The sequence below is a fragment of the Podarcis muralis genome, chromosome 15 (assembly GCF_964188315.1).
Source record: "Podarcis muralis chromosome 15, rPodMur119.hap1.1, whole genome shotgun sequence".
Taxonomy (NCBI): Eukaryota; Metazoa; Chordata; class Lepidosauria; order Squamata; family Lacertidae; genus Podarcis; species Podarcis muralis.
In genome coordinates this window covers 3,121,823-3,134,212 of record NC_135669.1, presented here as the reverse complement: position 1 = coordinate 3,134,212, position 12,390 = coordinate 3,121,823, and the positions used below count along the sequence as shown (strand labels likewise).

Genomic DNA, 12,390 nt, shown 5'->3' with positions numbered 1-12,390 from the left:
CTTTGAATATATAGGGTGCTTGCTATCTTGACCATGATCTGACCCACCTACATTCCTCCTTCCAAGCTGTAACGTTAACTCAGCACAGTTAAGTTTGCACTACATAAAGCTCTCTGAATACAGCCCTGGAGTTGAAAAGTTCAATTCATCTAGCTGGGAGGGGAGCATTTATACAGGTGTACAGGGCTGCAATTCTGTGGCAGTGAACTTGAAAAGCAAGACACAGTTTCTAAATAATAAGGAAAATGTTCTGGAGCACAGTTTGAGAGTCTAAACATAGGCCATTCACATATGTAGCATATATATGTAGTATGGGGAAACCAGCCAGAGGGGCGGGGTGTAAATAATAAAATAATAATAACATTATTGTGTTGTTGTTGTTGTTGTTGTTGTTGTTGTTGTTGTGTTGTTGTTGTTAATAATAATAATAATAATAATAATAATAATATGGCCAAGATAAATTGAAACCAATCTATGTACTCACAAGGCATTGTTCATCTTGGTCTTCAGTTTGAGGTGGGCTTTGCCTCTGGATTCCATCTCTTCTACTTCCTCCTCCTCTTCTCAACAGTCTGAAAGCAGAAGAAAGATATATGCAGATGAAGTGAGAACTGCCTTTGAAGTAGCTTATCTCCCCAACAGATTCAGTATCAGCCAATGGTTTGTTTAGCATGACAGAATACTCAAAATTACCTCTTAAACTGAGTTTACTGGATTGTCATCATACTGGTCCCAGTGGGTGCACTCTCCAGTATTTGAGAAAATAGGTAAAGTTCACACTATGTTTGTGGTTGAAAAACAAAAATTGTGTGTGGGAGGCTTCCAAATGTTGGGACATAGGTTTGTAGCCAGTGCTAATCCTACTCAGAGGAGATCTTCTGAAATCGGTGGACACAAGTAACTTAAGTCCATGGATTTCAATCAGTTTACTCTGAGTAGGACTAGCATTGGACACAACCTATAAAAAATGAAGAGTTTTGTCCAGTCCTGAAATCACCTTTATATATCATAATTTATTCTGCAACTTCTTCCAAAATATTAACTTTTCAGAAATCCAGAATCCAGTGTGCATTGGGTGTTGATGCCACTTACTAAAGCAGAGTGATTGCGGGCCCAGAAAGCAGATTGGGGCCAGTACTAGGTATAAACTCTATTTGTGCAAAACAAAGTTTTCTGCACTTTTGGACTGGACTGAAAAAGAAAGCAGCTGAAAACCACAGTTTGTTTATAAGTCAGGATGATCAGCTGGACTACTTTGGATAGGGTCATCCTCTGTTGGAAGGGCTGTCCAGTTCAGGACCAGGAAAAGATAATGAAGCCTAAGAAGGGGGAGACGCCCCTCTGCAGCAGGTAGGGTCTCTAAAGCAAACCTAGCAGGCACAAAGGGCACCTGGTAGATAGAAACATTGTGCCCTAACTAGAAATATAATCTAAATGTGCACATATACATATAGATTAGTATCCTACTTTGGTGTTGCCGTCTGCCTTTTTTAGCACTGTTGTTGCTAGGGTGTCTTGACTGACGCCACTGTTAAGCATAAGCTAGCTTTTCATACAGTTGAAGCACCTAAAGAGAACCTCTTTTATGTTTACTTTGTACACAGCTTTCTTTCTCTGTTGTAAAGTAGCACAAGGTGTTTTTTCTTCCACGTCCTCTTCTCTCTATTTAGTTGCCATAGCAACTGTTTCTAAGCTGTCCAGAACTAGGCCTGGCAGTCCTGATACCTGATACAGACAGACAGCTGTTGGCAGGATCCAAGTTTTCCACTATGGAGATCTTGTTTTTAACTTCTTTGGCTCAGCTTTGAGCAACTCTAGGAGCAGAGTTTTAAGGATCTCTGATACACAGTTTTCAGCAAATATGATCAGAGTACAAGGAAATAGCAAATTCAGATTAGAAAGCTGAAATAGCAGCAGTGGAGACCTGATGTACAGCTTTCTCCATCCATGATCTGCTCATTGTCTGTTTGCAGGGAGTTTTAACTTCGCATATGGGAGCATTCAAGGGTGATATGAAGGGAAATGACCCATTTTTACCACACCCACAAAGTAGCCAGAAAGTATATTCAACTGGAGGGAGGCTTGGAGGTTTCCTTATAATGAAGTGGTGGTTATACACCACTTGGTTGTAAATAACCCCAAAGATAAGACAATGAAATCAAGAAAATTTTACAAGCCTACACGTATTTTTACAAAAGTTAAAATACTATCACCTCAACTTTCTCAGCATCTGGGTAGGCCTGTCTAAATAATGTTTTAGCAGGTATATTTATACTGTACATTATGTTCCAATAAAAACAAACAAATAAATAAATCAGTCCAGTTATTAGGACTGCACATGATCACAGAATGTGACTGGCTGGGTGAAATGAGCTGTTGTGGGCATGGCTGACACAAATGCCCAGCAGGAATGCTTCACACTGCAACCTTTGGTGGCAGGATCCAGTTGTGCATACTAGAGCCATTTGAAAATAGTGGGCATTCCTATGGCCATGAACCAATGTCATCTAGAACAGGGTCCTGGGGTACAAGTGTTTAAATAAGCGTGGAGGTGACCTCCTACTTTCCCCTCTTTCTGGGACCCAGATACATGGCTGGAACCCCCCCCAGACTTGCCAAAAGCCCTGTATCAAAACACAAGGGGAGTTATACCATCTCTCAATGCCAGAGTAAGGTAGTGGCTCTGAGCAAGTCCCCTTGGCTTAATTTACCTCATATGGCTAATTTTCTTCATACGTTGTGAGGAAAATAAATCATTACTCTGAGTTCTTTGGTTCAAATAAGCAGGAGGACGTACACATGCACTGTGCCTTCAAACTGTTATATTTGCTAAATAAATCTGAGGGTAAGTAAAATTAGAGTCACAGGATTTAAGGTTTTTAACCATAACCAAAGCAACAGTCAAGTGCTGTGTCACATGGCTGGAATAATATGAAGCTCACAGCTCAAATCAGGGGGACAGTGGACCTGGGTGTGACCTGCCATTTCCCAATGTGTCTGGCAAACACATCTCAGATTCTTTCTGGCACGTCTCAAACAACGCCTGAAACACGGCTTATGTAATGAAGAGGCAGTACTGTTGTGGTGCACTTTGACCACAACTGTAGGTTGTAACTCAAAAGATTTGCGTAAGTTAGAGGAGCTGTATTCTTTTTATTGTATAGGCTAGGCTATCAGGAATGTTTGTTCACTAAGACCAGATCCTGCTTCAATGGCTGTCTGGCTTAACATTTGAAACCAAGGTTATCTATAAATAGCATTTTTAGTTCCAAAATTGCATTTGTATTAGATGTGTGCCTTCAGCAGGAGAAACAAAATAGCAGCAGGGGCGTGTGAGGAACACAATACTAAATCTCAGGATAAGATTTAAAACCTCAAGCCGGAAAAGCAGAAGTCCACTCCCCCTATTAAATGGGGGAAGGTGAGGCAGAGCCCGGCAGAGTCTGTGGGGGCCCGTTCTCTGCGCCAGGTTCCCTGCCTTCAGCAGTTGGGGGTGGGGCTTGCTGCCCGTCTGAATTTGCAGGTAATGTTAATTCACCTCAGTTCCATTTTAAGAACATAGGTTAAAAGTTGACGTTGAATTGACATAAATGAATGGCGGTTAAGAGTGCCTAGGTAGGACTGGAGAAACCCAGATTCAAACATGAACCTGATTCAACCCCCCCTGAGTGACCTCGCGCCTCAACAGAGAGACGGAGGCTGCACGTCAGAGCACATGCTTTCCATTAAGAAGGTCCCATCTCCAGGTGGGGCTGGTAGAAAAGGCTCCTGCCCCAAACCACTGGAAACTGCTGCTGCTAGTCTGTGTCGACTAGGGGCGGCCCTCCAGCTATTGTTGGGATGCCAACTCTTGTTACCCCTAGTGGTCAAAGATGAAAGGAGATGTCATCCAGAAACATCTGGAGGACCACAGGTTCCTCACTCCGGGTGTAAGCAGGACTGAGCTGTTTACACTTGACATAAGGCAGCATCCTGTTCCTCAGGTGAACTACTTCACAGGATAAAATCTGAGAAATAACCATTTATGTTGCCAGGCACCTTGGAGGAAAGGGGTGAGAGATGCATATGTGACAAACAAAATGTGCTCAGCCGTAACAATCAAGCAGGAACTCTATGAAATCATCTAAATAGCAGATTCCAGTGAACAAACAAGGCAGCGGGGGCTTGGACACAGTGCACTTAGTGGGCCCACCTGCAGTTGCTACAATCCATTCAGTTGGTGGATATGCCTTAATTTTATTACCTTTGTATCCCATGCTTCCTCCAAGAAGCTCTAGGGGCTTACATGGTTCTCCCCCTACTCTTTCTGTCACCACAACCACCCTGTGAGGTAGGCTAGGCCAAGAGAAAGTGATTGCCCAATGTCACCCAGAGAAATCGCTGGCCTCTGATTCACAGTGCCAGAGCTCCCTTCAGCTTTGAAGAAGGATGGGATCCTTATGAAATAATGCTAATGACTGTGCTGTACCCAGACGTAAGTGTGCTCCGCTTTCTGAGCATGTACGCAGGCAAGGCAAGGCAAGGCAGGAGTCCATGGAGAGAGGGGCAGCTGTTGGCATGAAACATTTAAAGGTTTGACTCCCCACTGAACTGTAGCTTCATACAGTATTCACAGCCTCATACAGTATTAAGAGCTGCCAGTGCCATATGAAAAACTGTGGAAAAAAATGTTCTATTTGGACATGGTTTTGCTCTTAATAGCATATCCCATAATTTCTCTCCAACCTCCTGCTGCTCCCTCCCTCTGTTTTTTTAATCACCAAGAAAAGTTGCATAAAAATAAGGTAATATTACCAGTAATATTTCACACTTTTCTTTTTCAAGTGCTTTGCAATGCATTAATTTTCACCATGCATTCATAAGACAGCTAAGTGTTATCAATGCCCTCATTCTCCCCTTCTTTTCTTAACCCCCCCAAACAGTGGAAAACTGCAGTGCAGAGAAGCAAGTGGCTTGACTTTTAAGAGATTCATTGAATCTAATTTATTTATGGTTACATTTACATCTTGCTTTTCATCTTAGGAGTTCAAGGTTGCACATTTGGTTTCTCCCTGTCTTCCTGTTTTATCCTCACAAAAACCCATAGTTTGACCAAGTGGCTGGCTGGTGTGCCTTCTCAGTCTGTAGCCCACATGGCAATTCCTGATGGACAACTTTAAGCCCCCTCCCCCCCTCGCTCTGCCTTCTGATTATTATCTTTAAACCAGACTTGGAGGAGACAGTCCAGCTCTACAGTACTTGAAAGATAAAAAACAATAAGAAGGGAGAGCAGGGTGGGAGGCTAGGCTTGACGTTAGCACTTTGACAGCACAGAGGATTTCTGCAAACAGAGAACTGTCCTATGCAAAGTAGGACACATGGTCTCCCTACCTCTGGTATAAGCAAACTTCATAACTGTTGAGGGCTTATGCATGTCACAAGTAGAACCTTGCCAGTGTTTCTTGCTGCTGGTGAGTGAACCTCAAAAGAACTGAGCACTGGTGGCTTGGAGAACAGAGGGCAGGGTATAAAATGATACAGTTTCGAGAGAGATGATTAGAGAATAGAGATGGGAAGAACCCAAGGCTACATTTGATGAGGCAAGAGCTCTGCCTGTACTTCCACGGGAGGAGGGAGGATAAGGCCCCCAAGTACAGTGTATCCAAAACACCCCATTACTTTAGGTCACAAAACTTAGGATCTATCCATCAGACTTGAAGCTGAATTTATACAGTATTAGGGAAGCGGGTGGCGCTGTGGGTAAAAGCCTCAGCGCCTAGGGCTTGCCGATCGAAAGGTCAGCGGTTCGAATCCCCACGGCGGGGTGTGCTCCCGTTGCTCGGTCCCAGCACCTGCCAACCTAGCAGTTCGAAAGCACCCCCGGGTGCAAGTAGATAAATAGGGACCGCTTTCTAGCGGGAAGGTAAACGGCGTTTCCGTGTGCGGCTCTGGCTCGCCAGAGCAGCGATGTCACGCTGGCCACGTGACCCGGAAGTGTCTCCGGACAGCGCTGGCTCCCGGCCTCTTGAGTGAGATGGGCGCACAACCCCAGAGTCTGGCAAGACTGGCCCGCACGGGCAGGGGTACCTTTACCTTTACCTTTAGAAATTCCTTTGTAGTGTTGGAGAAAAGAGTGGATCCCATGAGCTGGCATTATTCGGAACAGAGATAGAGATTTAGCATCTACAATATCAACCCAGAATGAAACACATTAAGCAAACTAATCAAAGCATTTATAAGGAGGATTTTCTGGCAACAATGAACAGGGAAGAAAAGAAGACGCCAGGTCCACAGAAGCTGTACTACGTAGAGCTGCCTCTTGAGCAATGATTGCTGACTGTCCACGTCCATCTTGGTTTGCACCATCTCTTACTTGTTTTTACTTTAATTTCCCTGTCAAAACTCTGTTGAAAACAGAGTTGCTACTATACACACAAAACAGATATGGGACTTTGGAGAGAAAGATGGAAACATGGGTTTTGTGATCTTGAAAAGATATGTGTTACAGTCACCAAAAATGCACTGAAGCTTCTCTCCCATCAGAAAGACACCCCAGAGACAATCACATTGCTCCCACATACACTCCTACTTCCCTATTAAGTTAGCCAAAATGTACAAAACTAATTCAAGTATGTGTTGAGAGTGCAAAATGACATTTTTTTCATATGTGATGGACTTGTAAAAAAGCTAAGGGCTATTGGAAAATGATATATAATGAGATTAACAAGATTAAGTTGATGATTCCCAAGAAAGGCAAGGCAAGTGTTAGGGACTCAGAAAGAATTAGCAAGCTTTCCTTGGTGGGTTTTACATGTTGCCACAAAAGAAGGGCAAAGTGAACACCATCCTTCATACTGATGGCTGAAGGTCCAGCCGACAAGCTCAGGTCACAAGGTGAAGGGGCAGAACAATCTTGTTCCATTAAGTTTAGCTTGAATATTAACCCCCAACATATTATAATTAACGGTGCTCTACAGCATTAATTTGATGACTAATGCCCATTTGCTGACTCCTGCTTAGGGGAAACTTTCACTCCCTTTCCCCCAGACCTCTTGAAATACAAAACAAAGATAGACCACAAGAGATGTTACACTGTCATAGAGCAAAGAAGAGAAATGGAGAACAATCAGAAGGAATGCTTTTATGTAACTTGGGTATGAGCTTAGTTCCATCAAATTAAATAGATATATGCCCATTAGTTTTGATCAGAGAAAGGTCAAGCCCCAGATGTAAGAGCTCATGGGGCTGGCCTCAAATATCTTGGCAGTCAAGATGAAAATGTGAGAGTCCTGGCTGAAGCAGCACCAACAGTATACAATGCTTGCAAAACAATTTCATTGTCACCACCATATCTGCTTCACTGTCACATGAAATGTGCTGCCTCCTGCAAACTGTTGCCCTACGCCAAACTTCCTCAACCTGATACCCTCCAGATGTTTTGGACGTCAGCTCCCATCTGCCCCAGTCAGCAAGGCCACTGGTCAGGGGCAATGAGAGCTGTAATTTAACAACTGGATGGCACCTGGTTGAGAGAGGCTGTCTCACACAGTCACCTGCTGCCATATAATACTAAAACTGCCCCATGCACAGAAAAATCCATTATCCTCTTTGCAGCCAGCAGCCCAACCATGTGACGAGTGGGGAGGAATTGCCAAAGGTTGAGAAGCGCTTGCTTTACACCTCTTCTCACCTCCAAGGCATGGGGAGTTTCACCACCACAGTTCTGTCACTGGAAAATGCTCCATTACACCCTGATGGGTCTTACTTTTGCTATAAAGAAAAGCATTCTGTCTCAGCTTGCCATAATTCTTAGAATTCCCATTTGCAGAACACCAGCAGAAAAGGGGAAAACCTTAGGAGATGAGCTGTGAGAAAAGATGGGACTGACCCAGATGGTTACCTCTACACAAATTCTGCAAGCGATGAACTTGTTGCCTTACACCCCGGGTAGCGTGAGTCTCTCTGTTCTTCTTGATCTGTCACACTGCATTGAAGCTCCAGTGAATGCTAACTGGTGAGCACACAGGTAAGCTCCATTTTATAAGCAACTGCCCATGTGATCTGAACAAATGTCCCAAGGTTGAGAGCTTTTTCTTTTCTTTTCGGTAGGAGAGAGAGGGCGAGAAAGAAAAAGAAAAAGGAGAGAGAGAGAGAGAGAGAGAGAGAGAGAGAGCTGGGAACTAAAACCTGTTGAACCACAATCAAGGTTTCAGCTCAGTAGAAAGGAATTTTCCACTAACAGGAATACACCTCTGTGTTTAAAAACTGCCTGGTCCTTTGAACAGGAGATCACAGCCAGGGCAGGAGGATGGATAAAGGAAAAGAATACAGAACAAGGCTCTGCGGATGCCATTTGAGTGCATGAGAGCACAGAGAAAGTGCAGGATGCAGATTGCAGCTTCCAGAGAACTTCAGCTTTTTTAAAAGAAAGGAAGAAAGGAAAACATAGTGCTCAAGGATGCGCTGATAATGTTTTAAGGGTGGTGGGCCAAAGCCTCAGAAGTGAAAGCAGGGAAGGGGGCTAATTAAAATTTCCTATGGGTGGAGGCAGGGCTTCCTGGTGGCATACAGAGTTCCTTCCCCATGGATAGCCAAATCAGAATAAGGCTGCAATCTTGAACTTTCTTGGGAGTAAATCTGATTAATGCCAAGGCGGCTTACTTCTGAGTTTATGTATTTTATGCAAAACAAGAGAAACTCAGGCCAGAATCATATACATTCTTACCTGGAAGTAAGTCCCATTGAACACAGTGGAGCTTGTATTCTGTGTAGAAATGCATAGGATTGCACTGACAAGTTCCTTTCCACTATTTTAAGGGGGACCTCAAGGCATGTCTGTTTCCCCATAACTTTCCCTCAGCATTTTGCTAAGAATGTAAGTGGTTCACTTATTTAGTTGCTTTTCTTGTGTCTTTTCCTTCCTGGTCCTTGGGTGTCTGTTTATTTAAACTGTAAGCATGTGGGCAGGATTTTGTCATTTGCTAATTTTATGATATATACTGTTTGGGTCCTTGTTTTTTTTAGGTGTTTCTGTCATAGGGATTTAGGATGCAATCTATCTATTTGCCTCATGCAACAAGAGGACTTGGGGAAGGGGCTATCTGTCATAGGTGTGTGGAACTTTTGGTCCTCCAAATGTTGCTGAACTACCACTCCTGTCAGCACCAGCAAGCATGGCCAATGGTCAGGGCTGATGGGAGTTGTAGTTCAGCATCATTTGCAGGGCCATGGCTGGGTCTATATGGGCACCTTCAAGAGGGCCTGGAAGCTAATCAGTAAAGCTGACACAGAACAGAGTGTGCCTCTACCAGATGTTCATTCAGAACTGGCCCATGCACCTTCACTCCATGGTGGCTCCCCTTTACTACATACACAGCCCAACAAGACAACAGCAAGAACCCGCCAACAGTGTAAGAATTGATATGGCTAACTTGACCTAACAACCCCTCCCCCTCACACATACAAACAGCACCCAATGCAGTCAACTGAAGTCAACCAACCATGCCCGTCCCCCCAAGTTTTCTCACCGACAACAAAAACTAATAAATGAATAGAAAGAGAACCTACCCATGTGGCACTGAATCCAAATCCTTGTACATACACTGTGTAAAAAAATGAGAGTATACTGCCCCCTTTTCTCTCTCCCCACCTCTCTTCTCCCCCAGTCTTATACTGTACTGTCTATAAGATTAGCAGCTCACATTGAATATAACTGATCTGTAGAAAGGACTGAAACAGAGATGTTGGATGTACTTATGTAACCCAATAAAATCTTTGATAAAAACATTTTTTTAAAAAGACAAAGAACTGGCTCATGTGAACAATGCATCATTAGTAGCATTATCCACTTCCAATCTTGGCACTAAAAGAAGACCTAAGGCTCCAAATAAATAGGCAGCATATACTGTATTTCCAACACACATTACTGAGTAGGACAATAAAGAGGGAACAATCCTGCAAGACCCCACATTGCTTTTTAATCTTTAGTGTCCAGTTATGTAGACTACACATCACACTACAAGTCTCTAAAATGTAATAATTGGTACATAACAACTTTCCTAAAGAATCTATGTTAGATCAGGAAACGAGAAAAATGTGGAGCAGCATTCTATACAGAACACAGCAGGAAATAGTCTCCCTTGATAGTCTCTAAAAAGCCAAGAGTCTTCTACTTACAAAAGGGTGTCTCCCAAGCAACCTCAGTGGGCTTGTAGTCTTTGAATCCTTGAGTGTGAAGTCTTCTTCACAACAATACCTCCTGTCAGTTGTGTATCCCTGGCAAGTCACAGAATCACAAATGCACACCTTGCCTCTGGTTCTTGTTTTATAGTCATGCAAACAGGTACTTAGGATAAGAAAGAATGCAATTAAGTCCTGGGAAAGAGGGGGAGGAGGCAGTAGTGGCAAAGGAAAGACGGCTGAGTAATTGTAAACCTCAAAGGTGAGCATCCCACAGAGTATGGCTAAGTGTCTGGGAACATGTTAGAGATGAAGGTGATTCAATGGGAACCAAAAGATGTAGAGTCAGCAAAGGATGGCCAATGACCAGGTTATTTAAACGGGGTGGATGAACTGCAAATGGCATAACACTAATGAATTATTGGTATGTTGCTACTCAGTGAGGGGGCGGGAATCCATAAGAAATCTCCATTTAAATGGAAAATGACAATGTGCATACAAAGCTTAAGTGCACTCAAGCTATGGAGATCAGGCCAGTATATGCATTCATTTTTGTACATTGTTTACTGCAGGTGCATGCATTAGCTAACTCTTTAATTTATAAACTGCTGGGCCTTGGGGCATCTCTGCATCCACAGCTGTTGTCCTTTATCTTTAGCGACCTTACTAGGTATACAGAAGTCTGTGCTATTTGTTCAGATGCAGGTGGCAAAAGTTATAGAGGCATATGTTCAGAACTGTAATTGCAAATATTCCACCAGGAAATGGGGCAGTGCCAAACCTCCCAGCCTGGTTCAGAGAAATCAGGAATAGCAAAGTAGTTTGTACAGGACCAAGGGGCCAAGGGCAAAGATTTTATCCTTACATGGCAACACTTGCTTGGATTGCAATTAAATCTAGAAAAAGCCAGTCTTTGAGTATCAAGCCTTCAGGCGATGTAAAATTTCTGGCATATTAATGCATCCTTCCACCCTGCCTGACTTCTCATCTGCAAACCTCTAATATTGCACTGCCCATTTGGAGAGAGACTTCTACAACAACCTGCCTGCCTTCTTAAGCCATGCTATTTATTATTTATTACATGTTTACTCTGCCCTTCGTCAAGGAATTCAGAACAGTTCCTCTTTCCCTTTCCCCAATTTATCACCACAACAACCTTGTCCGGTGGGTTGGCTGAGCGGTACTCACTGGCCCAGTCTTCATAGCAGAATTGATATTTGGACCTGGGTTTCCATAGCCTTTGTCCAATGCTCTTAACAACTATGCCATACTAACACTTTGTGCATTCAGTCTACTCTTAGCCTTCAGATTGGCATCTGTGCAGCCAATGAACCCACAATTTGATCTCCACCATCTCCGTGCCAACCTATCTATCTCTAACTGCTGAGGTGGAGGGAAGGCAAAAGTGTATCTCGTTTGTATGCTGCAAATGCCAGGAGCTGCTGGTGAAATTGCTGTTCTTCTTGAGTAAGGTGAATGAAATGCCATTTAATTACAGATATTCCCTCTTTTGGAACAAGAGATTGGCAAGCCAAAGTCAAATAAGTACTGTTTTGCCAGTGTAGTTCCTGTTTGGTCCACGTAGATTTTATTGTCTGTGATCGCACATACTTTTAAAAATACAAGACTCAATACTGCTGCATCTGGTCCCTAATTAGTTCCTCAATTAACTAGTACATTTCTGTTCTGTTTACAAAGTACAGCTCTTGAAGAATGGTAAACAAAGGCTTCTTTCTCTCATAGCAGCACTTGTATAGTGTGCTTCCAAGGTTCTGAGAACTCCTATCCCCTTAAAATTAAATTAAATTATATAATAATATTTTTGATCAAGCAACTGGCACTCCCCAACAATCACAAACATGTTTTTTAAATAAACAAATGTTTATTAGCATAGTGTTTGTAAGTGTTCAAAGCACTTCACATGCATCATCTAATTTTATTCCTTACAAAAACTCTGTAAGGTGGGTCAGTATTATTATTATTAGTAGCAGCAGTATTGCAGTTGGAGGGACTGAATCAGAGACAGGCATGTACCTTGTTTTGCAGTAGAACAATACCTTGATCAAAACTGACTAAAATGCAACAAGCAAGCAAGCTTTCAAGTTTGTACAAACTCTTAATTGGACTGAAGGTTAAGCAAAATATTTGAAAATGTGTAAAGCAGGGTGTGGGAGATCTGTGTTGCTGAGGCATATGGAAAAGCAAATGGAAAAACAGCCTTACAATGTATTA

The 12,390-nt window shown here is 42.9% G+C and overlaps 2 protein-coding genes across 5 annotated transcripts in view; one reads left to right on the top strand and one right to left on the bottom strand.

The window, feature by feature from the left end:
- Positions 1-12,390, bottom strand: part of RHOBTB2 (Rho related BTB domain containing 2) — a 49,779-nt gene that overhangs the window by 28,263 nt on the left and 9,126 nt on the right. Inside the window, exons 1-2 of one of the 4 annotated variants that reach the window (XM_077919533.1) lie at positions 10,156-10,285; positions 485-572 (exon numbers count right to left, since the gene is read on the bottom strand). In XM_077919533.1, coding sequence (XP_077775659.1) covers positions 485-540 — 56 coding nt within the window. In that variant the 5' untranslated portion in view covers positions 541-572; positions 10,156-10,285. Of the gene's footprint in view, positions 1-484; positions 573-7,867; positions 8,020-10,155; positions 10,286-12,390 lie in introns of those variants that run through there. The other 3 variants (XM_028707941.2, XM_077919535.1, XM_077919534.1) reach the window with 3 other exon arrangements.
- PEBP4 (phosphatidylethanolamine binding protein 4) overlaps positions 7,868-12,390 on the top strand; it is a 266,550-nt gene continuing 262,027 nt past the window's right edge. Inside the window, exon 1 of the mRNA XM_077919540.1 lies at positions 7,868-8,005. The gene's annotated coding sequence lies outside the window, so the exon portion shown is untranslated. The remainder of the gene's footprint in view (positions 8,006-12,390) is intronic.